Source organism: Phaseolus vulgaris, chromosome 2, assembly GCF_051622355.1.
Source record: "Phaseolus vulgaris cultivar YP4 chromosome 2, ASM5162235v1, whole genome shotgun sequence".
Lineage (NCBI taxonomy): Eukaryota > Viridiplantae > Streptophyta > Magnoliopsida > Fabales > Fabaceae > Phaseolus > Phaseolus vulgaris.
In genome coordinates this window covers 30,505,384-30,528,479 of record NC_143499.1, presented here as the reverse complement: position 1 = coordinate 30,528,479, position 23,096 = coordinate 30,505,384, and the positions used below count along the sequence as shown (strand labels likewise).

General features: G+C 39.7%; 2 protein-coding genes across 3 annotated transcripts; both read left to right on the top strand.

Moving 5' to 3' along the window:
* Positions 1 to 2,127: 2,127 nt before the first annotated feature.
* Positions 2,128 to 6,639, top strand: LOC137811361 (putative sodium/metabolite cotransporter BASS5, chloroplastic). 2 transcript variants are annotated; one of them, XR_016518616.1, is made up of 8 exons: positions 2,128 to 2,498; positions 2,614 to 2,714; positions 4,077 to 4,204; positions 4,376 to 4,569; positions 4,645 to 4,897; positions 5,029 to 5,229; positions 5,309 to 5,391; positions 6,109 to 6,639. XR_016518616.1 is itself a non-coding variant. In XM_068613059.2 (8 exons), exons 1-8 carry the CDS (start codon positions 2,324 to 2,326, stop codon positions 6,190 to 6,192), a joined length of 1,272 nt encoding a protein of 423 aa, XP_068469160.2. In that variant the 5' UTR covers positions 2,128 to 2,323; the 3' UTR covers positions 6,193 to 6,639. The 2 variants fall into 2 exon arrangements, 1 of the variants encoding a protein (XP_068469160.2); XM_068613059.2 differs by having other exon boundaries at positions 4,976 to 5,229.
* Positions 6,640 to 9,605: 2,966 nt separating this feature from the next.
* LOC137811362 (YCF49-like protein) lies at positions 9,606 to 12,613 on the top strand. Its single transcript, XM_068613061.2, has 4 exons — positions 9,606 to 10,035; positions 10,166 to 10,244; positions 10,340 to 10,408; positions 12,196 to 12,613. Exons 1-4 carry the CDS (start codon positions 9,773 to 9,775, stop codon positions 12,289 to 12,291), a joined length of 507 nt encoding a protein of 168 aa, XP_068469162.1. The 5' UTR covers positions 9,606 to 9,772; the 3' UTR covers positions 12,292 to 12,613.
* Positions 12,614 to 23,096: the final 10,483 nt, after the last annotated feature.

The window sequence follows — 23,096 nt, the reverse complement described above, 5'->3', positions numbered from 1 at the left end:
CAATATAACCCGTATTTAGGGGGTTTCCCGAACTGATCTCCCAAGGGCTAATCATTAGGTCTCCCAGGAACCGATTCACACTAATAATCGAATCTCCTAGGAACCGATTCACACTAATAATTGGGTCTCCCAAGGACCGTTTTACTTAATTCATCAATCGTTCGTTAAGAATGAATACATAGCGTTCGTGGAGTGACGATCATAGTTTCACATGTAAGTTGTTTAAAGAACACCAAACATATCACATCATTCAGTCGTACAATATCCGAGAGAGTACATACATAAATAATAAATTCATTAATTTTGTTACTCAAAAACTAATATTACATTGTGCTTTTTTTTATTCACATTTTTATGAAATAATGAAGAATAGTTATTACTCCAAAGAAAATAGTTATTAAAAATAATGAGATGAATTACACAAGGTGGTGCAGTTTATCGAAATCAATATATAAAGTGTAGATAATAAATATTTTAAAATTTAAAAAATAACTAATGATTGATCTAAGAGTCTGATTTGCTATACAAAGCACAAACAAAGAAATAAAACAATACCATATTATCTTTGCTCTTAGGTATAAAGCGTTTGCATTTTGAATTTCGCTTTTGTTTATGACTTTTTTTAATTATTTTTTATATAAACTATTTTAACTTGAATGTCCTTTTACTTTTTTCTTTTATAAAAAGTTTTCATGTTAGGCATCACTATGCACTTGACATATCAGCTAGGCTGACACCTCAAATAACAACAATCATCTGCCATCTCATGAAAAAAAAAATATTATTAAAAAAAAGAAAAAAGAAAGAAAATACAAAAATATGGGGGGACTAGACCAAAACCCATTTATTAACAACAACGATACATAGGTAGATTATACCTATTCATAAAGAATTCTAAGAACAGACTAGCTGGGAGTCTATTATACCAATGAAATTATTCTCTATGAATAAATCCTAAATTAGCCAACTTATCAGCACACACATTCCCTTCACGAAAAATATGAGTAACCCTAAACCTGATTGTCCCACAAAAATTAACATAAGTATTTCATCGATTCCAAAGCATCCACAGAACATTAGTCCTAGCAGTAAACGCAACACAAACCAAGGCAGAATCACATTCAAGTCATACATTAGTAAGTTCCATTTTTTGAACTTCCTCCATAGCATGTATAACTCCATAAAACTTGAATGTCATTTTACTTACTTAAAAATCTTTCCACCTAACAATAAGAACTAACTAATCGACATTAATTAGTTTGAAAGATTGTTATTTTTATAGGGTAATGATACATTCACATTCCACAATTTTTATACCTTATTACATTTTCATTACTATTATTTTAATATTTTTTCATATAATTTAATTATAAATTTATCCTTTATTATATATATTTATTTTTAAATTTATCACATTTGTATAAATTTTTTTGAGTTGTCAACTTATATTTTTTTTATAAGAACGAATCGACATTGATTAGTTAAATAAAAAGATTGAAGTAAAAAAAAAATAATCCTGGTAATTTTATAAATACAAATTTTGACAAATTTAATTTTTCCATTCAACTTTTTTTTTTCAAAAATCTAGTCATACACAAATATATTAAATGACTTACAAACCCTCATTTCTATTAACAATATTTACTATAAATTATTCACATTCCACATTTTTTAAATATAAAAAATATTATTTAATATTCCTTTCATTTATCATAATATTATTAAATTTCAAACTTAAAAAAAAAAATTCTTATCCAAATTTTGAATACTCAATTACTTTTAAAATATATTAAGATTTTCATAATAATAATAATAATTTCATAATTAATATTAATATTCTTGTATGAATAAAGTTATATACTATATATATAATATAATACAAATTATTTTAATTAATTAAAATGTGCTTTAAATAATTAATTTTTTTATTTTTTTATATATACAAGAACAAATTTATAATCTTATAATTTAAATCATTAAAAATAATTTAAAATATTCTTATAACCATCCCATTATTTACGTATTTCAATAAATTTTTTTCTCTAAAATGCATCAATTCAAACATTGTCAACTTTCTTGAGAATCAACTTTTTTTACAATTTCTCTAAAATCCTTACACTCCCACTTCTCCGCAACCATAAGTAAAAAGAAAGTCAACCCATATTGAATGCATGTTTTGTTTTGCAAAAAATATTAATATAAGCTGAGAAAAGTACAGAGTGTGGTCGTCAGATGTTCAAAGAAACAGGAGAAAGAAGGTTCAGCGGCATCAGGTGCAGTGAATCAGTTTCAAAATATTCAGCATCATCACGTTTTCTGGAGAATGAACACTACCATGATTTCAAGTGCAGTGAAGCAGTTTCACAACATTCATTCCCCGCGTTTCTCTCTCTTCCGTCTTTCCAAACCCAAATCCCCAATTATACTCCCATCATGCTTCTCCACCAACAATAACGTCTCTTCTCCAATCTCCATTTGCTTCAATTCACAATTCCCATGTAATTTTCACTGCTACTCTCTTTTCGCACCCATTTATGTTTCTCTTTTCAAACACAATAATTCATTTCATCATCCTACTTACTGTTTCATCCCTCCGTTCTTCTGTTTCTGCAGACCGGACCTCCAACATTCCTAGCCTAAAATGTGCATCGCTCGATTCATCGGATTCCCTCCCACCCGATCCCTCCCAGATTCCAACCTCTGCTCCCGTCCAGGTATTTTTATTGTTTGTTACCATCATTCTAAAAACAAAACCAAATTTTGGTTCAAGCACTTCTGTAACTTACAACTGTTTGAACTGTTTCTGTAAAGAACAAAGCACATATGCAGATCTTTTCCAATCAGAGTAATTTTGCCTCAATTCTAGTTAGAGAAACCACCAAAATACCTTAATTCTTAAGTTTTCCCCCATTTTTAGAAGTTCTCCCCTGTTCATAAAATTTTAGCATTGCAGAGTAATTTTATTGTTGTATACAATAAAATCTAACCAGTTCATACTTTTAAATAGATGAATTCGGTCTTTCAATTTTTGAAAATATTTTATTCCTCCTTTATACTTAAATTTAACATTTTGTCACTATTTCTTCACAGAATTCATAGAAAGATTAAATTCACATAGTTTGAGAACTAATTAACTAAGTTTTATTGTTTTTACTTTAAACTGTTAGATTAATAAATGGTTAGGATTGTTGCACAGGGTCCTCTATGTGACTTCAAAGAGGAGAGGATCTAAATAATTTTTTCAAGACATGACCAGCACAATTAGTTGATATTGATGCTGACCTCTTTTGTGTTTGTCCTAATAAAAGATAGTTTGCAGACACTTAATTAGGAGTTAGGACTCGTTATAGTCCAGAAACATAGTTTTAACCCCAATAAATCAAGCATGCCTCGTCACAGCCTAGAGCTACCAATAATTTCTATTCTACAATGGCACAACTAAGACCTCTATTTGTCCACTATGCTACGGTACCGGATACATGAAATCTTTTAGCTCAGAGAGTGGCTGAAGGATAATCCCGATATGAAAAGAGTGAACGTATTAGTTGAAAATTGGAAGGATGCATGATTGCCATCCTTAACCATTTGCATGATATTATATGCAGTTCTTCTTTGTTTCATCGGTTAAAGTATTTTCCCTCCTGGTCAATACCTTTACAAAATCAGTTTTATTTTTTCAAATACTAGTGATTTTGTGAAATTCATGTGCAAGCACAACCCACTGAATCATTTGTGTTCCACTTCCTATTTAATGATGCTCACATATATAATTTTTCCAACAACAAAGTGTGTTAAAAAGAGTATGTTTCTGATATTTCTTATGCACACATTTCTATATGTCGATGAATATGATGACAAATCTGCTGAAATATTAGTTTTAGTACATTTTGCAATATTTTTTTTTTCTTTTCTACCTTTTCCAGCAAGATTCAGAGCATTCAGGCTTCTTTCCTGTAATCAAGCTTGACTTACAGATATGCATCTGCACTGTGCAGGCTTCTTCCATGCATGTAATAAAATAAAAAGGAATTAGGGCATCTTCATTATGGTTTTTTTTTTTTTTTCTTTTTTCTCAGATGGAGCAAAATTCAATTTCTATTCTGGAGATTCTGAAGCAATCAAATTCGTATCTTCCTCATGTACTCATTGCTAGCCTACTGCTCGCTCTAATCTACCCACCTTCTTTAACGTGGTTTACCAGCAGGTATGTAGATGTTGATGAATTGATAAATAACAAGATTGTTATATGATTAGTTGCAATTTTGCAAATTCAATTAGTCAGATGATTTGCTGTTACTGAAGGAACAACAATTATCTCTGATATAGAATTTCATGCTGCATCTGTTCAAAGTTTAAACTGCAAATATTCTTGTAGATACTATGCACCTGCGCTAGGTTTTTTGATGTTTGCAGTTGGGGTTAATTCAAATGAAAATGACTTCATTGAGGCATTTAAGCGGCCCACAGAAATTGCCACTGGTTATTTTGGCCAGTTTGTTTTGAAGCCTCTTCTTGGATATCTGTTTTGCCTGATTGCAGTAACTGCTTTAGGCCTACCAACAACAGTAGGTGAGTGAGAGTGCTGTCTCTTAACAATAAAAGGTGCTGTTCGATGCACTAATTATTGGCTGTAAAATGAATCAGGTGCAGGAATTGTCTTGGTGGCTTGTGTTAGTGGTGCCCAGCTTTCAAGTTATGCTACTTTCCTAACGGATCCAAATATGGCACCGTTAAGCATAGTTATGACATCACTGTCCACTGCTTCAGCAGTTTTTGTCACGCCACTCTTATTACTTTTGCTCATTGGGAAGAAATTGCCTATAGATGTAAAAGGAATGGTGTTTAGCATTACACAGATTGTGGTGGTACCTATTGCAGCTGGCCTGCTTCTAAATCGGTAATACCATGGTCTCCAACATGTTAACATTAGTTTTTTTTTTAAAGGTGTCATCTTCTTACCCATTCATTTTTACAGATTCTTTCCTCGTATTTGTAATGTTATTCGACCATTTTTGCCTCCTCTGTCAGTATTGGTAGCAGCTATCTGTGCTGGAGCACCACTTGCCTTTAATGTTGAGATTATGAAATCCTCCTTGGGAGTTGCTATCTTGTTTCTTGTTGTTGCTTTTCATTTGTCATCTTTCATAGCTGGTTATTTCCTCAGTGGATTTGTCTTCCGTGATTTTCTTGATGCAAAGGCACTGCAACGAACAATTTCGTATGAGACAGGTACAAAGTTTCTCAATTTTCAGACATCAAATGCCTGTAATAGCATGTTTACTTCAATAGCCTCATCTATCTAATGCAGGAATGCAAAGTAGCCTGCTAGCCCTGGCTCTTGCTAATAAATTCTTTGAAGATCCAGCAGTGGCCATTGCTCCAGCAATTTCTGTAAGTTTCTCCGCCAGTTAAACTTAAACTATTATCACATGTCTGGTAATACAAATCCTCTTTTTGAGTCTCTTTCCTGTCACATGTAATATTGACTCTGGGTATGTACGTGCTTACCTCAATGATACATGATTTTAAATCTCTAAAAAAGATGAATAGAATGATATATGTTTTAAATGCATTCACTGCATACTTATAGCAACGCAGCCGATAGCTTTTATGTTTTGAAAAGTGAAAACCTTTGCTCTTTTTTCTTCAACAAAATATAATGCATTTGTATCTATTTGTTTATATTGAGAGGACAGTTACGTGAACAGCAAGGTAGTTTTTTATGCTTTTAGTAATTATTGGGCAGTTTTACGTTTAGTAACCATTTTATAGTTATGTATGCGTGTTTTTCTGATATGGCATGTTAGCTTGTGCTTACAGTGTGGGGATTGTATTTTTAGTGTGATCCAGAGAGTAAGACTCGCTTTGGGGGCCTAAGCCTGTTTATTGTGTATTGTGTAGTGAGAGATGTTACTCTGAGGGAATCTGTTGTAACCTTTTTTCTGGTTTAATCCAGATAAAATAAAAATAAAACTACCGAGTTTGTGTGTGTAATTTTCTTGATAACATATATTATTGCATGACTAGAGTCTTCCTAGAGAAGTAGGGTGTGGTGCTGTTAAAAAATTATTATTGTATTGCATTATAAGTTGCTAAATTTGCTTGCAGACTTCAATTATGTCTTTGATGGGATTTGGTCTTGTCCTGATTTGGACCAGAAAAGGAAAGAGTGAGACGAAAAACGGCTCTTGAAAGGTATTGGTACAGGGATATGCACTGGAAATTGGTCCATCTTGTATTGAAGCGAGCATCAGTTCTGCTTCATAGAGGGACCAATGACAGTCACAGTGATAATAATATCACATGTATTCATGATTAGGGACCTCATTATTTAATATTTTAGGAATCTCAAATTAAAATGCAACTTGATGATCAATAAGATCCAGGTCATCACTGCCTTCTGTGATTTGATATTTATTTCTTTGAACGGACAAACCAAGGTGCTGTCTAACATACGCCAGATCCTCCTCAAGCGTTAATGGCCGTTAGATTTATAATTGCTGGGCTGAGGTTCGTTACCTGCGACCGAGGGAACTGGTCTGGTTAGGGGTACCTTTCAAAGAGAATAGTCCACGAATGTACATAAACTTCCTAAAAACCTGCCTTCACTGATCTAAATAACATATTTATAGTTTCCTACATACAAGGCCCAAATAACGGTTGCGCCTACAATTAAAAACTGCCACTGCTACGAACAAATTCCTATGAGACAGGTACAAATTTTAACCATATTCAATGAATATGGTTAAAATTTATTCATCCATGAGATGCATGTTGTAGCGTTTTACCCAAGTGACTTATTTGTATATTCAATTGCAGGAATGCAAAGTAGCCTGCTCTGGCACTTGCTAATAGTAAGTTGTTCGAGTATCCTGTTGTGGCTTTGCCTCCTGCAATTTCTCTATCTTCTCCTTCCTGTTAGATTTCAATTTCAGTTATATCGTAAACCATTTTCACGTAGGTTGCTTTGTCACATTAATTCGTAAAAGTAAAACTACAAAATTTCAAGTAAATTTTTAAAAATTTCGACTAATTTATCTAAATTTCCGAACTTTAACTACTTATTATGATTTTAATCCTTTACTATGTGTTAATATTATCACATAACTTACCAATTGTTTTTTCAGAAACTTCTTCAACTTTTAGAAACTATCATTGTTTAAAAAAGATCATGGGCCTTTGAAGCTCTCAAAACTAAATTTTTGTGCTTCTTCTCCGTTGGTGTTTAGCCGCTGCTTTGGATATGAAGGTTTTGGTAAAAGATTTTGGGCTTTTGCTTACTGCACCTCCATAGCTTCTCCTGGCATCCCCATACATCAGGCAAAAACACCATTTTGTCCTTCGAAAAATACATTTTGTATTCTACAATTTTGGAAAACACCATTTTGGAAATGTATTTTTTTACACATCCTGAATTTTAAAAATAAATTCTGGATTTCATAATTAAGAAGGTATTCCCAAATCTTTCGAATTCTATAATTTAGAAAGACCTTCAAGATTACATAATCCGTAATTAATTAAAATGTGAGTACCTTTATGATTGGACAATCCAGAACTTACTTTTGCTCTTGGATCTGGATAAACATTTCAAATTATGTAATTTAGAATATTTATTATGGATTGACTAATCTAGAATGTTTTTTCAGATCCATGAACAAGTTCTAGATTGTGCAATCCAAAATATACACACATTTCAATCAATTCTAGACTGTGTGATCCGGTGAATCTTGAATCTCGAGATTACAAATTACACCATACCAGAAACTATATAGAGACAAAAAAAACTCACTAAATACTCACTGTAGACGTGCACCTCTAACTATGACGATCACCACAAACAATCGTCAACCACCTTGCAACTCCACATCAATCAACATTCTCACCTTCTCTAATGTCTTCACGCACCAACACTAATCACATCCATAACCAAAACTTTATTACAAAAAAGCATTTATGGAATACAAAAATTTATGAGGTGCTACAAGAACGTAGAGATGCAGGAATGATTTTGTTGAAAATCCGTTTTGTAAAGGTTGAAGCTGGGTAGATTTGATAAGCATTGGATGATTTTCTTTTTCCAACTTTTGGTTGATTTTTCGTCCACCAGTTCAAATTCGCACCCAACACATTGACATGAAATATTTATTTTGCTCTTAATGATTTAAATTTTTTTGTCTTTTGAATATTTATATCCGTAAATCAAATTATAAAGTTTTGGATATACAAATCCAGAATTAATATGTCACTTTCAGATTTCACCATCCAGAAGATTACCTAGACAACATAAATAACCTTTTGGTGTCAAGATTCATAAGCAAACATAAATGAGTTCCGAAACTTAATCCTTAACACCATTTACAGCACATTATTCCGAATATGAAAATTTGGAACTCATAACTCACTTCTGGATATGGTCATCCGAAAGCTTAAATGAAGTATGAAAATGACCTTTCGGATATCGAAATCCGTAATGTATAAAAATCATTTCTAGATTTCTGCATTTGTAAACAAAATTGAAATCAAGGACAATGTTGGGTTTTAAATTTTGCATTGGGTGCATGTTTTAAATGATATGGTACTAGAAGAAATTGTCCCAACTTTTTCGAACAGCAATATGTAAACTTGTCGCTGGTTTTCAAGTTATTTTTAAATTTTGTAGTCTTAACATTTTTCAATTCAACAATCTAAAATACAATTTTTTTACTTAATATTTGCATTTTAAATTGTATAACACAGAATACAATTTATCTACACCTTTTTATGTAAAAATATATTTTAAATTATATAATTTAAAATGTATTTTTAAATCTAAAAAGTATGTTGTAGATTACATAATATTGAATGTACTGACAAATTAAGAATGTTCTAGAAACCAGGAAGAAAAAGAGAAACAAAGTGCCTTAATAAATAATGAAAACGAGAATGCAATGAGAAGAATGAAAGAGAGAGAATTTTATATACTAAGATAGGGGTCTTCTATCTATAAACTTATCATATGAAGGTGCAAAAAGAAATAATGAGAGGGCGTAAATAGCCTAGGAATTATTGTCCAAAATTTTATGTTTCCGTAATCCCATCTTAAGTGGAAAAATAAGAAAACAGCATCTAATGCTGCATACGGCAAAAGCTTATTGAATTTTTAAGTTCTATCTAAAATCATTTTAAATTATAATCAATTTTGAATGAGAAATTAATTATTTGACATAAAAAAAATGTGAGAATTTATTAAAATCATAACAGTTTATATTTTAATAATTTTTTTAAAATTGTAACACGAAATTAAATTGACTCTAAGTATCTTCGCCAAATTTTTTTATTATCTGTTTTACCTTTTTCATCCTTTCACTAGAAAAACTAAAAAACATGCCTTCAATGTTTTGTATGAAATTTAAAAATCATTAAATATTTTCCAAATAAAGTGTATTCAGTCGTGTTATTTTTATTCAATTAATAGTTTTACATGATTTATTAGACCTAATGAAATGAAACTAGAGTGATTGATAATTTATAAAATAACAAGCTGGTTTGAAAGTAATTAAAACAAAATATATTTTCCACTCGCTAGATAAAAAATATATCTAGTTATTAAACTAGTCTTTTAAATTCTGAAGATCTATTGATTTATTTTCAAATTATAAAATAACATTTTAATTATTATTTTACAGAAACGAAATGAAAGAAGGAGAAAGCGTGTTATCCGAACCAGAGTGGATTGAAAACGAAGATGCAGCATTAGAAGAAGCAGTTACAGTTACTGTCTCCGACTCCAACCATGGCGGCGGCAACGTTGTACTTGGCAAAACCTCTTTGTACTTCGAAAATTCCGTTGCCGAGAGTGAGCGACAGTAGAATTGGAAGCGTAAAGTGTGAAGTTCAAACCAAATTGAAAACGGGTTTCCTGGGACTGGGTCTGTTCCACTTCCTCAGCTTCGTCGAACCCGCTTCATGTCTCCAACTGCAACTGCAACTTCAAGAACCCGCCAATGCCCTCTCTCTGCCCACATGGGCCATTCACGTCTCCAGTGTCGCTGAATGGTCACTTCACTTTCTCCATCGTTTCGATTGGCTTTAACGTTATTTATTATCACATCACACTTACACGATGATGGATGCATTTTCCTATGCTTACTCTCTTCATTTCTTGTTTTTTTACCCAATTCTTAAGGATTATAGCCATGGCTTTGGTGTGGGAATACGGGCACAAATCTAGATACCCAGCTTGGAAGGGCCTTTCTTGGGGTATGGTGAGTGACTTCAGTTTCTTCACTCTCTATTTTTCTTCCCTCGTTTCTACTATCATTTGCTATTCCTGCATCTCATACTTTTTTTGTTGTTGTAGGTACCTCTACTTGGTGGAGCTTTTTGTGCGTGCACATGGCATTTCTTTTATAACTCAGAGTCGCTTGAGGTAAGAGGGCTTTTCATCTTTAATGCAGAACTACTTTCTGTTATTATTACTTAGACCAATCTCAATTTACACGATTAACTCTGCAACATTTTCTTTTAAGAAGCTCAGAAATCATCATCATTGATCTACTGTATAGATTGAGCCAGAATCTCTCTCTTCCAGTTGAAGATTCATTTCGACTAGAAATTAGTATATTTTATACTATATAAATGGGTGCAAACCTAACCTTATAAAAGCTGGTTTTATAAGGTTGAGTTTTGCTTAAAATCGAAATATGATATCAAAGTCATTTAGAGTCTATTTTATCCGTAGTTTGTTGGTCTTATTAGTTCATATGATATCGGACCATCCATAAATATATAACATAAGTTAACAATCTCGGCGTGAGGAAGGTGTGTTAGAAATTTCACATCAACTTACAAACCTTTTGTAAATCGATTTTTTAAGGTTGAGTTAGACTTAAAAGTCCAACTCTTAATACTCACCCATCATATATACATTACAAATTTTAAGAACATGCAGTTTGACATTTTATATATGGTAGCAATGATCACTCAACTCCTCATCCTGACTAGAGAAATTTTGAATTATATTTTGCAATGCACCTCCATCAACTCTTGACTTCTAGATCCTGCGAGACCAATTCAATAAGACTCTTATATGTGGCTTTGGAGCTTAGCTACGCTTGGATTGACGGAAAGGAATGAAATAGAACAAGACTGTGTTCAATTGATGGTTTAAAATGACATGAAAGGCATTCCATTCCATAAAATAAACCTTTTTTTTCTTCGCATCCACTTTGAACCTGTCTTCGTTTCCTTTCCATCGTAAAATAAATCTAAATAATGGAATGATAATGCTGCTCCATCTCACTTCATTTTGTTTTATCTCATTCATTCTACTCACCATTAGATAACTAAACTTAGCTTTAGAGCCTGGAGTTGTATGCTTGAGTGCTGTTTTACAACATTTCCAAACTCAGCATTAACTTTGCACCAATTTCTTTGGAAGTTTTCTTATTACAGAACTTAGAATACACAATACTTTGGCTATTCAATATTTAGATTATAATTAAGGTATAACCAATGTCCTTGAAAGCATTTTGTTGTCTAGGAATTAACAAGTTATAAAAACATTAAATATCTTCTTTCTGAGTGTGTTGGGGGCAGGGCAAGATTGAATTTGGTCAGAGTTAGGGCCAAGGTAGACGTTGCCAACCCTTTTGGTGTAGCTCGACCAAGCTTTGCCACTTTGGTTGCTTATCATTCTGTTTTATAAACTGAAATCTAATTTAATTCATCATCGCGGTGTGAAATTAATTCTCTTTTTAAAATCTAGAAGCTGAAAAAATAAATTACAATTTAAAGAGAGGTCTCTGAAAAGTAAGAAGTAACTGTTACTGAGTGGTGGAGTTCAGTAGTGACTTGAAATGTCAATTTTCTCTCATTTAGTTATTAGTAAACACATATGAGTTTGTTCTCCATATATACTAAGGAATGTTATTATTTCTAGTCGAGACATCTTAAGAACTGGACTTTAAATCTAATTCATTTTTACGAAATTGATTTATAAAATGAGGTTTGAATCCACTTATATATTATGAAATGTTTTTATCTCTAATCGATGTCATCTTCAACATATATGAGTCTTACCCTATGGAGAAAATTGTCGTGTTGAATTACAATAACTGACCATATATGTTCCTTCCATGTTGTAATAAAATGTGATAGACTTTGAAATGTGGTGAAGATGTGAAATGATCGGGGTTCTCTAATGGGTTGTTGCAGGTATTGGTGGCTCTTCAAGCGGCACTGACTGTTATAGGAAATGTCACAATGTGCATAGCTGCATATCGGATATACAAATCATCCCAAGGATCCTAGAACTTTGAATTGTATATACTTGGGTATCTGGAAGCATGTAAATAAATCTGAATGAAGGTCAAAGGCTTCTTCTGCTGATTGGTAAATTATCCTTGATCTGGAACAATGTGAGAAGAGACCACTGGCATATCAAAATATCAATGCTAGGAGATGATCATTCTTTCTGAATTTTATGCAGCTTCAAGTTACCTGATATTGAGATGAATTTATTTAGGATAGGCTTATTAATTCTAAGTCTGAGGAAGTCACAATTCAACTTTGAATGACTTTTGAACTGTTTAAGATATTGTATATGGTGAAAATTTTATGGAATGGAGGAAGAAACATCCGAAAATTATATATTGGGTCAATGCCAAGAAGATAATATATGAACATTATATACCCTCATGAAATTTCATAATAGTATGAGGAAGAAAAATCGATATAAAAGCTTGAAATTTTGTTGGGAGCTAGAGACAGCAATTAGTATTATGTTATAGTATGGTATGTATTCACGTTTGCGGTTTAAAACGGTAAATAACCCCAAACAAAAATACCTATTTTTTGTTTATCATTTAAAAAGTACATATATAAATTTTCAAACCCTTCATTTTTACATATCTTGAAGAATCTAAACATGTGAGTTTGAAATGCATAATCTAATATGGGTGTGGTGTTAACGACATTTCACGTTAGCTATCATAAAGTGACATGTTTAAACACGTATCAAAATTAGTAAGGGAAGTAGAGACTATTTTTCGAACTATTAGAATATTAAAATTAACAAAAATAATTTAGCAGGGTAAAATCAAATTCAACATGACTTGCAAATAAAAAGTGTATTAGCCTATGTAGCACGGATACTGACATGACACGGATACGGACACGGAGATACGTATAATCTCTAAAATGTAGGACACGGGGACACGAATCTATATATTATATAATTTTGAATTATATAAATTGAAAATAAATATTTATGTGCAAAAGTATGTTTCAAATTCTTTTGGGAGCAGGAAGATATTTTTCATAACTGGTTCAAAAGAATTTGTTCCTTATTTTTATAATCATAATAAAAATTTATACAATAAATTTGAGTTTTTAAAAAAGTATTGTATTTATACCTTTTAAAATTGTGTTAGAACCATGATAGAATTTTAAAAAATCCAACAAATATTTTTTTGAATTGAACACTTCACCGATAAGTGTCGTACGAGTGTCGACACTGATACGTGTGTCCGACACGGATACACCCATTTAAGATAAGTGTCCGAACCTCATAGGTATTTGATCATAAAGAAGGCGTAAAATTTAAGTATGTAAAATATTGTTATTATTATTTAATAAAATCATCATTATATATATAATATATAATATATAACATACAATATATAATATATAATATATACTATATAATATGTCATATATCATATATAATGGAGATATGATTCGTAATATGTGATAAACAATATTTAATTCATAATATGTAATAAATAATATTTAATTCATAACATCTGATATATAATATATAATATACACTATTACAAGAAGAATCAAATTTAAAGAAAAAAAATAATTAGTCACTATATTAACTAGAATAAAAATTTAGAGATTAAAAAAATTTCCATATCTAAAGTAGTTTCTATTATTTATAAAAAATTATAAAATAATTTCTAAATTAGTATTTAAATTAGTTATGTAACTAGAAACTTATTTATGATATAAAATAGTAAGCAGTTAAAATTTTGATAATTAATGAGTAGATACCAATTTAAAAATTATTTTATAATTTTTTATTAATAATAAAAATTATTTTAGATACTAATAATTTTTTTTAATTTATAAAATATATTTAATTTAGTTAAACAGTAACTAATTATTTTGATCTCTAAAAATAATTTTTATTTAATTTTTTTAATAATATTGTACCGGAATGACCGACCGGTCTATTGACCCGGTCAACCCATGCGCCAAGACCATACTTTAAGGTACGAGGTCGACCACGTGTCATATGTGGCCGACCGACATAACGTGCTCAAGTCAAAGGTTGACCCAATTAGCAAAGGTTAACCTATGGTTAGGAAACGACCTAATCCAACCCTAATCGCTAAACAACCCCCTAATCCGGCCCAACAGCAAGGGCCCATCAAGGTAATATAAATATCACGCATTCCAAGGAAGAAGGTACGTCATTATCTACAGTATTCTAACCACCCGAATACGATACCCCACTGACTTGAGCGTTGGAGTGCCATCTGCAGGTACCCCACCAGTCGGAGGAGCCGTCCGGCGAGGAAGACAAGGAGGAACGTGAGACACGACCGACCGAGTGACATCTGAAGACAATAGTTCTCCCAGTCCCCAACCTAGTTCGAGAACAATTGGCGCCCACCGTGGGGCCGAGGAGAGCCAGAGGAAACCACAGCAGTAGATGGTATCAACCCGTAGCATGGCAAGCATGACCGAGGCAGACCAAACGACAATGATGATGGCCCTTCAGAAGGAGTTAGCGGAGATGAGAAAGGCGCACGAGGAAGCCGCTAAGAAGAACGAGGAGGAAATCAAAAGCCTCCAAGAAGAAAACAGGCGAATGAAGAAGCTGGTTGAGGGGGTGTCGTCCCTCGCCATGACCAACCAGGCCGGTCGGTCCCAAGCCACCGGCGTCCAGGCCGAGAAGGACACGAAAAACGACTTCACTCTGGAAATGGATGGGGAGTCCCATCCTAGCAAAACAGTCAACACTACCGCCCCGACGGGTCCGGACCGGCGTCATCCGTTCACCAACCGCGTTATGGATACACCCCTGTCGGATAAATGGAAAGGTTTCAACAGGGATCGGTACAATGGAACGACCGACCCAGATGAGCACGTAGACGCGTACACAACACATATGAGCTTGTATACCACGGACGACGCGGTCTTTTGCCGAGTCTTCCCCACCTCTCTAAAGGGAAGCGCTCTGAGCTGGTTCACCAAACTCCCAGCAAACTCTATAGATTGTTTCGAGACCCTGATAGCAAAATTCGATGTCCAGTTCGCAACAAGCCGCCCCCACCATCTAACATCCAAAGCGTTGTTCGGCATTCGCCAGGAGAAGGGAGAGTCCCTCAGAACGTTCATCGATTGGTTCAGCAAAACCGCTATGAGCATTCGCAACCTCAGTCCCGAGGTGACGATGCACCACATGCTGACCGCCCTCAGACCCGGCCCATTTGCCGATAGCCTGTGTATGCAGCCTACTACCAACCTCGATGACCTTAGACGCCGAGCAGCGAAATTCATGCAACTGGAGAAACTTCACGAATTCAAGAACAACGCCCGGGCCAAGGCGAGCGGAGAAAAGAAGGAGGACAGGGAACGGCAAGGAAGGTCACGAACTGGCCGAGACCAAAAAAGGGACAATCGAGGACCCCGCTTCTCCTGCTACACGCCTCTGAACGCGGATAGGAGCAAAATTTTGCAAGAGGCTCTAAGCGCTGAGCTGATACCACCGCCCCGAAGGGCCTTGAGCCCAGAAAATGCCGACCGCAGCAAAAGGTGCCGGTACCACAAGAATACCGGCCACTCCACCGAAGAATGCCAAGTCCTGAAAGATAAAATAGAAGAGCTCATTTAGGCTGGGCATCTCAGACGCTTTGTGCGTGGGACCCGGGAAACGCGTCGCTCCCCGTGCAAGGAGCAAACGCCTAGGAGAAGAGACCGAACCCCCCAGGCCCACGAGAGGGTGATAGGCGCGGAGACCGACGGGGACGAAGGGACGACGCCCCACAAGCCGACACTTGTAGGGGCCGGGATGTAATTAACACCATAGCCGGAGGGTTCGGTGGCGGAGGCAGTTCCAACAGCGCACGCAAGAAGCACTTACGCGCCGTCCACCAGGTAAACCTCGTCTCTGCCCGACCGAGGATGCCACCGATCACGTTCACAGATGAAGATTTCAAGGGGATAGACCCGACACAGGACGACCCAATGGTGATATCGGTCGATATCGACAACTTTACGATCAAGAAGACCCTTGTGGACCAAGGAAGCTCGGTCGACATATTATACTGGAAGACCTTCAAAGCCATGAGAATCCCGGAGGAGGAAATGATGCCCTACAACGACCACGTGGTCGGTTTCTCGGGGGAACGCGTAGGAACGAAGGGTTACATAGAGCTATACACAACATTCGGCCTTGAAGGGACTAGCAAAACCCTCAAGATCAGATACCTGGTCATAAACGCGACCACGTCCTACAACATCCTCCTCGGCAGGTCGTCCCTCAACAAGCTCGGAGCGATCGTCTCCACGCCCCACTTAGCAATGAAATTCCCTTCCCTCTCAGGCGACATCCTGACGATCAACGTAGATCAAAAGGTCGCCCGAGAATGCTACGCCGAAAGCCTACGAGTTGAACCTACACAATAGAGGCCTAACAGCAGCCGCTCACCCAAGCGAAAGATCGCCGACCGGGGAAGAAGCCCCCACCGGTACTCACCGCAACCAAAGAAAGCCATCACCATGGCAATCCTGGATCCAAGGGAAATCGAGCCAAGACTCGAAGCCAAGGATGAGCTGCGCCAAGCCGAACTCGATGGGGAGGACCGATACACGAGCATTGGCACAGCAATGGCCGCCGCCGATGCGAACTTTGTTCACCGAACTCTCAAGAGGAACGTAGATCTCTTTGCCTGGACGACGGCCGACGTACCGGGCGTCCATCCAGACATCATCACCCATCGCCTTTCAGTATATAAAGAAGCCCGCCCGGTAGCACAAAAGAAAAGAAACTACGGAGAGGACAAGCGGCTGGCGGCCAGAAGCGAGGCCGAGAAGCTCCTAAAAGCCGGCTTTATCGCCGAGGCACGATACTCCACTTGGCTAGCCAACGTGGTGATGGTCAAAAAGTCAAGCGGCAAATGACGGATGTGTGTAGATTACAAAGACCTCAACAAGGCGTGCCCCAAAGACTCATACCCCCTTCCCAACATCGACCGGCTGGTGGACGGAGCGGCCGGTCACAGAATACTGAGCTTCTTAGACGCCTACTCCATCTACAACCAGATCAGCATACACCACAACGATAGAGGCAAAACGCCTTTTACGACGGACGACGCTAACTACTTCTACAAGGTAATGTCGTTCGGCCTAAAGAACGCCGGAGCCACCTACCAGAGGCTTATGGACAAGATCTTCAAAGGGATGATCGGCAGAAGCGTGGAGGTGTACGTGGACGACATCGTGGTGAAATCCGACTCGTGCGGCCAACACATAAAAGACCTACAAGAAGTTTTCGATGCTCTGAGAAAGGTCAACATGCGCCTTAACCCTGAGAAGTGTGCATTCGGCGTAGAAGGTGGCAAATTCCTCGGCTTTATGCTGCCCCATAGAGGGATCGAAGCGAACCTTGACAAATGCAAGGCCATAACGAAAATGAAAAGCCCGAAAAACTTGAAAGAAATTCAGCAGCTACTTAGCCGGCTGATAGCACTTTCCAAATTCGTCCCCCGCCTCGCCGAGCGGATCAGGCCGATAACCACAATGCTTCGCAAAACTTCGAAATTTAGTTGGAACGAGAAATGCGAACAAATCTTCGGCCAGTTCAAAGCATTCCTGTCATCACCGACCGTCATCAAAAAGCCCCGTCTGGACCTACCCATCGTAGTCTACCTGGCCGTATCGGAGGAAGCGGTCAGCGCCGCCCTTGTCCAAGAAGTGGATCACGAAGAACACCCGGTATACTTCGTCAGCCAGACGCTCCACGTAGCCGAGACCAGGTACCAAATGATAGAGAAAGTGGCACTAGCCCTGGTGCTGACCGGGAGGAGGATGCACCCATACTTCCAAAACTACGAAATCAGGGTAAGGACCAAGTATCCTATATACAAAATCTTGTCTAAACCCGACCTTGCAGGACGGATGATAGGATGGTCGGTCGAGCTTTCAGAGTTCGACATCAGGTACGAACTGAGAGGAGCCATTAAATCCCAATGCTTGGCAGATTTCGCCGTCGAGCTCCCCAGAAATCCAGAAATCCAGAAACCTCGGCCAAGTGGGTCCTCTACGTGGACGACTCATCCAACAAAACAGCTTGTGGCGCCGGGGTCGTCCTTGAGGGGCCTAGGGACTTATTGATTGAGCAAGCCCTCCAATTCTCTTTCAAAGCAACGAACAACCAAGCAGAGTACGAGGTCATACTGGCCGGCCTCAACTTAGCAAACGATCTAGGCGCGCGGGAGGTCACATGCAAGAGTGACTCCCAGCTGGTCGTAGGCCAAATCAAAAGAAAATTTGAAGTCAAGGAGCCCCTCCTCCAGCGATATTACCACATTGTCCGCAACGTCACAACCAAGTTCGACACGGTGACGGTCGAGCACATACCACGGCAAGAAAACGAGCGTGCCAATGCACTCTCACGCTTGACATCCTCGAAAAAACAAAGCCATCACCAATCGGTCGTCCAAGTGCGACTAGCACAGCCGAGCGTAAGCGACGCCGAATGTATGACAATCACCGAGACCCATACATGGATGACCCCGATCACCCAGTACTTGGAACACGGAACATGCCAACCGGGGGAAGAAAAGAGCATCAGACGGCAGTGCGCACGATACACCATGATCGGCCAAGACCTATACCGTCGGGGGTACTCTACACCACTCCTAAAGTGCCTCACCAAAGAACAATCCCAATACGTGCTACAAGAAATCCACAAGGGCGCGTGCGGGAGCCACTCCGGAGCCCGAACGATGGCGGCCAAGGTAATCCGTGCGGGGTACTACTGGCCGACTGTTCATGCAGATAGCGCTAATTACGTCAAGAAATGCCAAAAATGCCAAGAGTTTGGCCCCCTCCACCACCGAAAACCAGAAGAACTGCACAACTTGACATCACCCTGGTCGTTCGCCATTTGGGGGATGGACATCATCGACCCGTTCTCACCAGGCAAAGGCCAAACGAAGCACCTGCTGGTCGTGGTAGACTACTTCACCAAGTGGATAGAGGTCGAACCATTAGCCACCATCACTGCCCGAAACGTCCAAAATTTCGTGTGGAAAAACATAGTGTGCCGATTCGGCATACCACACTCGATAGTCTCCGATAACGGCTGCCAGTTCATCGACCAAGGCCTTATGACTTTTTACAACGACCTCGACATCAAATCCCTCACAACCTCCGTCGAGCACCCACAGACGAACGGACAAGCCGAAGCGGCCAACAAGGTCTTATTGAACGAACTAAGGAAGAGGCTCGGCACTGCAAAGGGAAGATGGACGGAGGAGCTGCCTGAGGTCCTGTGGGCATACCGTTGCACCCCGCAATCCACCACACAAGAAACCTCCTACAGCCTCACATACGACACCGAGGCCATGATACCGGTAGAGGTCGGGGAGCCATCCATCCGATGCCAACTCTTTGACGTATCCCTCAACAAGGAAAGTCTGACGGTCGGCCTAGACCTCTTGAACGAGCTTCGAGATAAAAGCAAGATACGAGAGGCGACATGCAAGCTCCAAGCGTCAAGAAGGTACAACTCAAAGGTCCAGCCCAGAAGCTTTCAACAAGGCGACCTCGTCTGGAGAATGCGCAGCAACGCTAGGAAGTCGGACGGCAAGTTCTCATAAAACTGGGAAGGACCATTCCGAATCCGAGAAGTAGGAGAAGGGGGGGCTTATCACTTGGAGCATCTATCGGAAAAAATTGTACCTAGGACGTGGAATGCTACGCACCTAAAGTTTTATTTCAGCTAAGTATGAATAAAATACACGCACTCTTTCCTCGCCCGACCGATCTATCGGTCGGAGAGGTTTTAACGAGGCGTTTCGTACATGGTGTATATAACGAATGACACACACGGTTCGGCCAGGACGTAGCCTTAACCGGCATACCCTCCCGTAACCCACACAACACGGCCAGGATGTAGCCTTAACCGGCATACCCTCCCGAAACCCGTACCCATCTCGGCCAGGACGTAGCCACAACCGGCATACCCTCCCGATGCACACATAACGTTCGTCAAGAACCCCGGTTCACCTAAACATCCAATAAAATTCGTCTAAATCAAATTCGCTAAAGAGCGACCGACTGATCGATGTCCGTTACAATCACTTGGTTGATTTTAATTATCACGAGTCACTCAGTTGATTTCATCTACCGACCAATTACTTAGTTCTTTTTACTCAGTTAATTTTACCACGGTTTAAGATTAATTATTCCAACCCACTCGGTTCGTAAAGGCCCGTTCGTCCGGAAATAGCATAAAAACAATTGAAGGAAAACCCATTCTATTAAACAAAAGAGGTGGGGGCCACACCCTGGCCCCAAGGGTTCAAAATTAAAGCTGACCACCTAATCTACAATATTCAAAACCTCATTAGAGGGATCAACTTCAGCTTCATCAGCAGGAGGGCCGACCGACGCAGGAACCAAACGGCCATCGACAACCTCCATGTCTTGGTCAAATTGACCAGAAGGAGGTGGGCCGCCGTAGAGCACTTCGGTCTGGCGGACGACAAGGTCGAAACTCTGACCAATAAGTACCATGGTGTCCTCCATGGTCTTCAAAACTTCAGCCTCGGCCGCCCTCTTCGACTCACGCTCGGCTGCAGCTTCCTCCTCCATCAGGATGGCCCGACGGTCGGTCACCTCCAATGCCTTGCGAAGGAGAATAACCTCCGCGGCTTTGTCGGCATCGGCCTTCTCCAGTTCGGCCAACCTGTTCTGGCGCAGCTCCAGTTTGGCCGCTTGCGCACACAACTTCTTTTCGTAAGTTGTGTTGGCCTCCACGGCCTGTTTCAGGTTGTGTCCGGCCTCCTGAAGCTCATGCTCGAGATGTGATATGTCCTCGACTCGGCTCCTCCGAGCGTCGGCCTCCCGGCGGGCCAAGACTAGCCCTCGGCATATCATCTCGATACCGCCGTCAAGAAGGTCGTCGTCGGCGACCGACCTAATCTCCCCCTCGATGCCGGGAGGTAACTTGAAGCTCACGGCCCGTGAGAAGGACCGGTCACCCCCCACCAACGCAAGTGTTGACCCGCCCAAGGAGGCCAAGGGCACCGCCACCCCCACAGGACGGTTGAACTCATCGGTGGGCGGAGAAGTTAGTCTAGCCGACCGAGCTGGAGGAGGAGTGGGCATCTGTCCCACTGCCCGCACGGTACGGGCAATATTGCCGCCCTCGCGGCCACGCTTCTTGGAAGACCCTCTCCGAGGGCCCTCTTCCGCCCGGGGCTTGGCGCCAACAGCCCCCCTTTTCTCGTTCAACTTATTCTTAAACGAATGCAGCGTGCCGACCGCTTGAGGTATTTCCTTTTTTGCAATTTCTGCAAGCAAAACAAGAAAAAATCGGTCAGAACAAAACGCAACAAATAATATGACTAAGTGTTGAAAGGAATACCCTCAAAAGCCTCCTCACGGTCGGTCGCATTATACAGCGACATGAGCGATCGAGCGCGGAGCTTCCTTGGAAGGACATCGAACAAAGAAAAAATAAGACGCTCATGCTCGCTCGGATATGTCGGCCTCGGCCAATCCGTTATCTTTGTTGGACTCTTCGACCAAAACAACGGGAAACGAGGTTGACCGACCTCATCAAAAAAATAGCGTGTCCTCGCCGGCTCCACGTACACTTTAATAAGAGGCCGTGAAGGGTTTGAACAACACGCTACCCGCCCGGCTGACCAGCGATTGCCAACTAGCAAGCTTGGCCGGGTATGACGAATAAAAATGGAGAAAACAAGAAGGGAGAGGACGCAACCCAAACGTCCGGCAAACGATGCGAAACACTTGCATAGACGCCCACGAGTTGGGGTGAAGCTAGGTCGGAGCCACATTCAACTCCTTCAGGACCCTGGCCGTGAAGGCATCAAAGGGAAGGGACACATGCAGGTCCGCAAAAAGACAACTATACATAAAGAAAAAGGGAGGCTCGGTAGATGACCGCTCCCTGTACACACGGTCCTCCAAAGAACAAGGACCAAAAGCCAACAAAGATTCATCGGCCGAAGCCTTCAAAACGGGAACCTCATCCAAAAACTCGGCAACGGAGGCATCGGTATGAAAGGAGGACGACACCTCACAAACTCGGGGATCAACCCAAGCCGGCCCCTCAAAAGGGGCCGAACGGTCCGACGCATTGCCAGCGTCTTCCCTTACCAACCCCGGAGAAGGGACCCTCCCAACATCTCCGACCGAGATGGTTTGGCCGGAAGAAGAAGAAGAAGACGACGAACAAGCGGGGGGAGACTCAGAAGGAGCAGACATGACTAACCTTTGGACGAACGAAGAAGGCAACTGAGATCGGTCGGATTGATTCGAGGAGTCGGAGCTCAAACAAAGATAACGCGTAAAACACTATTGTTCCCAGCCCCTATTTATAGCCCGGAAGGACCTCGGAATTCCAAACGTCGCAAAAACCTCAACCATTGGATTCGCTTGATTCAACGGTTCGCATCACTTGGCGCCCAGAAAAACCCCTCATAAATGCGCGTCACGTCAATCGCTTAGGCGCCCCCAAAACATCACTTCACCCATTATTACACAATCCGCCCGAGGCCCACTCTTCAGACTCTTCGGCTGTACCATCTCTCGAGCCTGGGAGGCAACTGTACCGGGATGACCGACCGGTCTATTGACCCGGTCAACCCATGCGCCAAGACCATACTTTAAGGTACGAGGTCGACCACGTGTCATATGTGGCCGACCGACATAAGGTGCTCAAGTCAAAGGTTGACCCAATTAGCAAAGGTTAACCTATGGTTAGGAAACGACCTAATCCAACCCTAATCGCTAAACAACCCCCTAATCCAGCCCAACAGCAAGGGCCCATCAAGGTAATATAAATA

Coding starts and splice junctions, on each gene's coding strand:
- LOC137811361 (XM_068613059.2), top strand. CDS start 2,324: ATGAACACTACCATGATTTCAAGTGCAGTGAAGCAGTTTCACAACATT. Junction 4,205..4,375: donor TTAACGTGGTTTACCAGCAG/GTATGTAGATGT, acceptor ATATTCTTGTAG/ATACTATGCACCTGCGCTAG. Junction 5,392..6,108: donor CCATTGCTCCAGCAATTTCT/GTAAGTTTCTCC, acceptor ATTTGCTTGCAG/ACTTCAATTATGTCTTTGAT.
- LOC137811362 (XM_068613061.2), top strand. CDS start 9,773: ATGGCGGCGGCAACGTTGTACTTGGCAAAACCTCTTTGTACTTCGAAA. Junction 10,036..10,165: donor GTCTCCAGTGTCGCTGAATG/GTCACTTCACTT, acceptor CCAATTCTTAAG/GATTATAGCCATGGCTTTGG. Junction 10,409..12,195: donor ATAACTCAGAGTCGCTTGAG/GTAAGAGGGCTT, acceptor GGGTTGTTGCAG/GTATTGGTGGCTCTTCAAGC.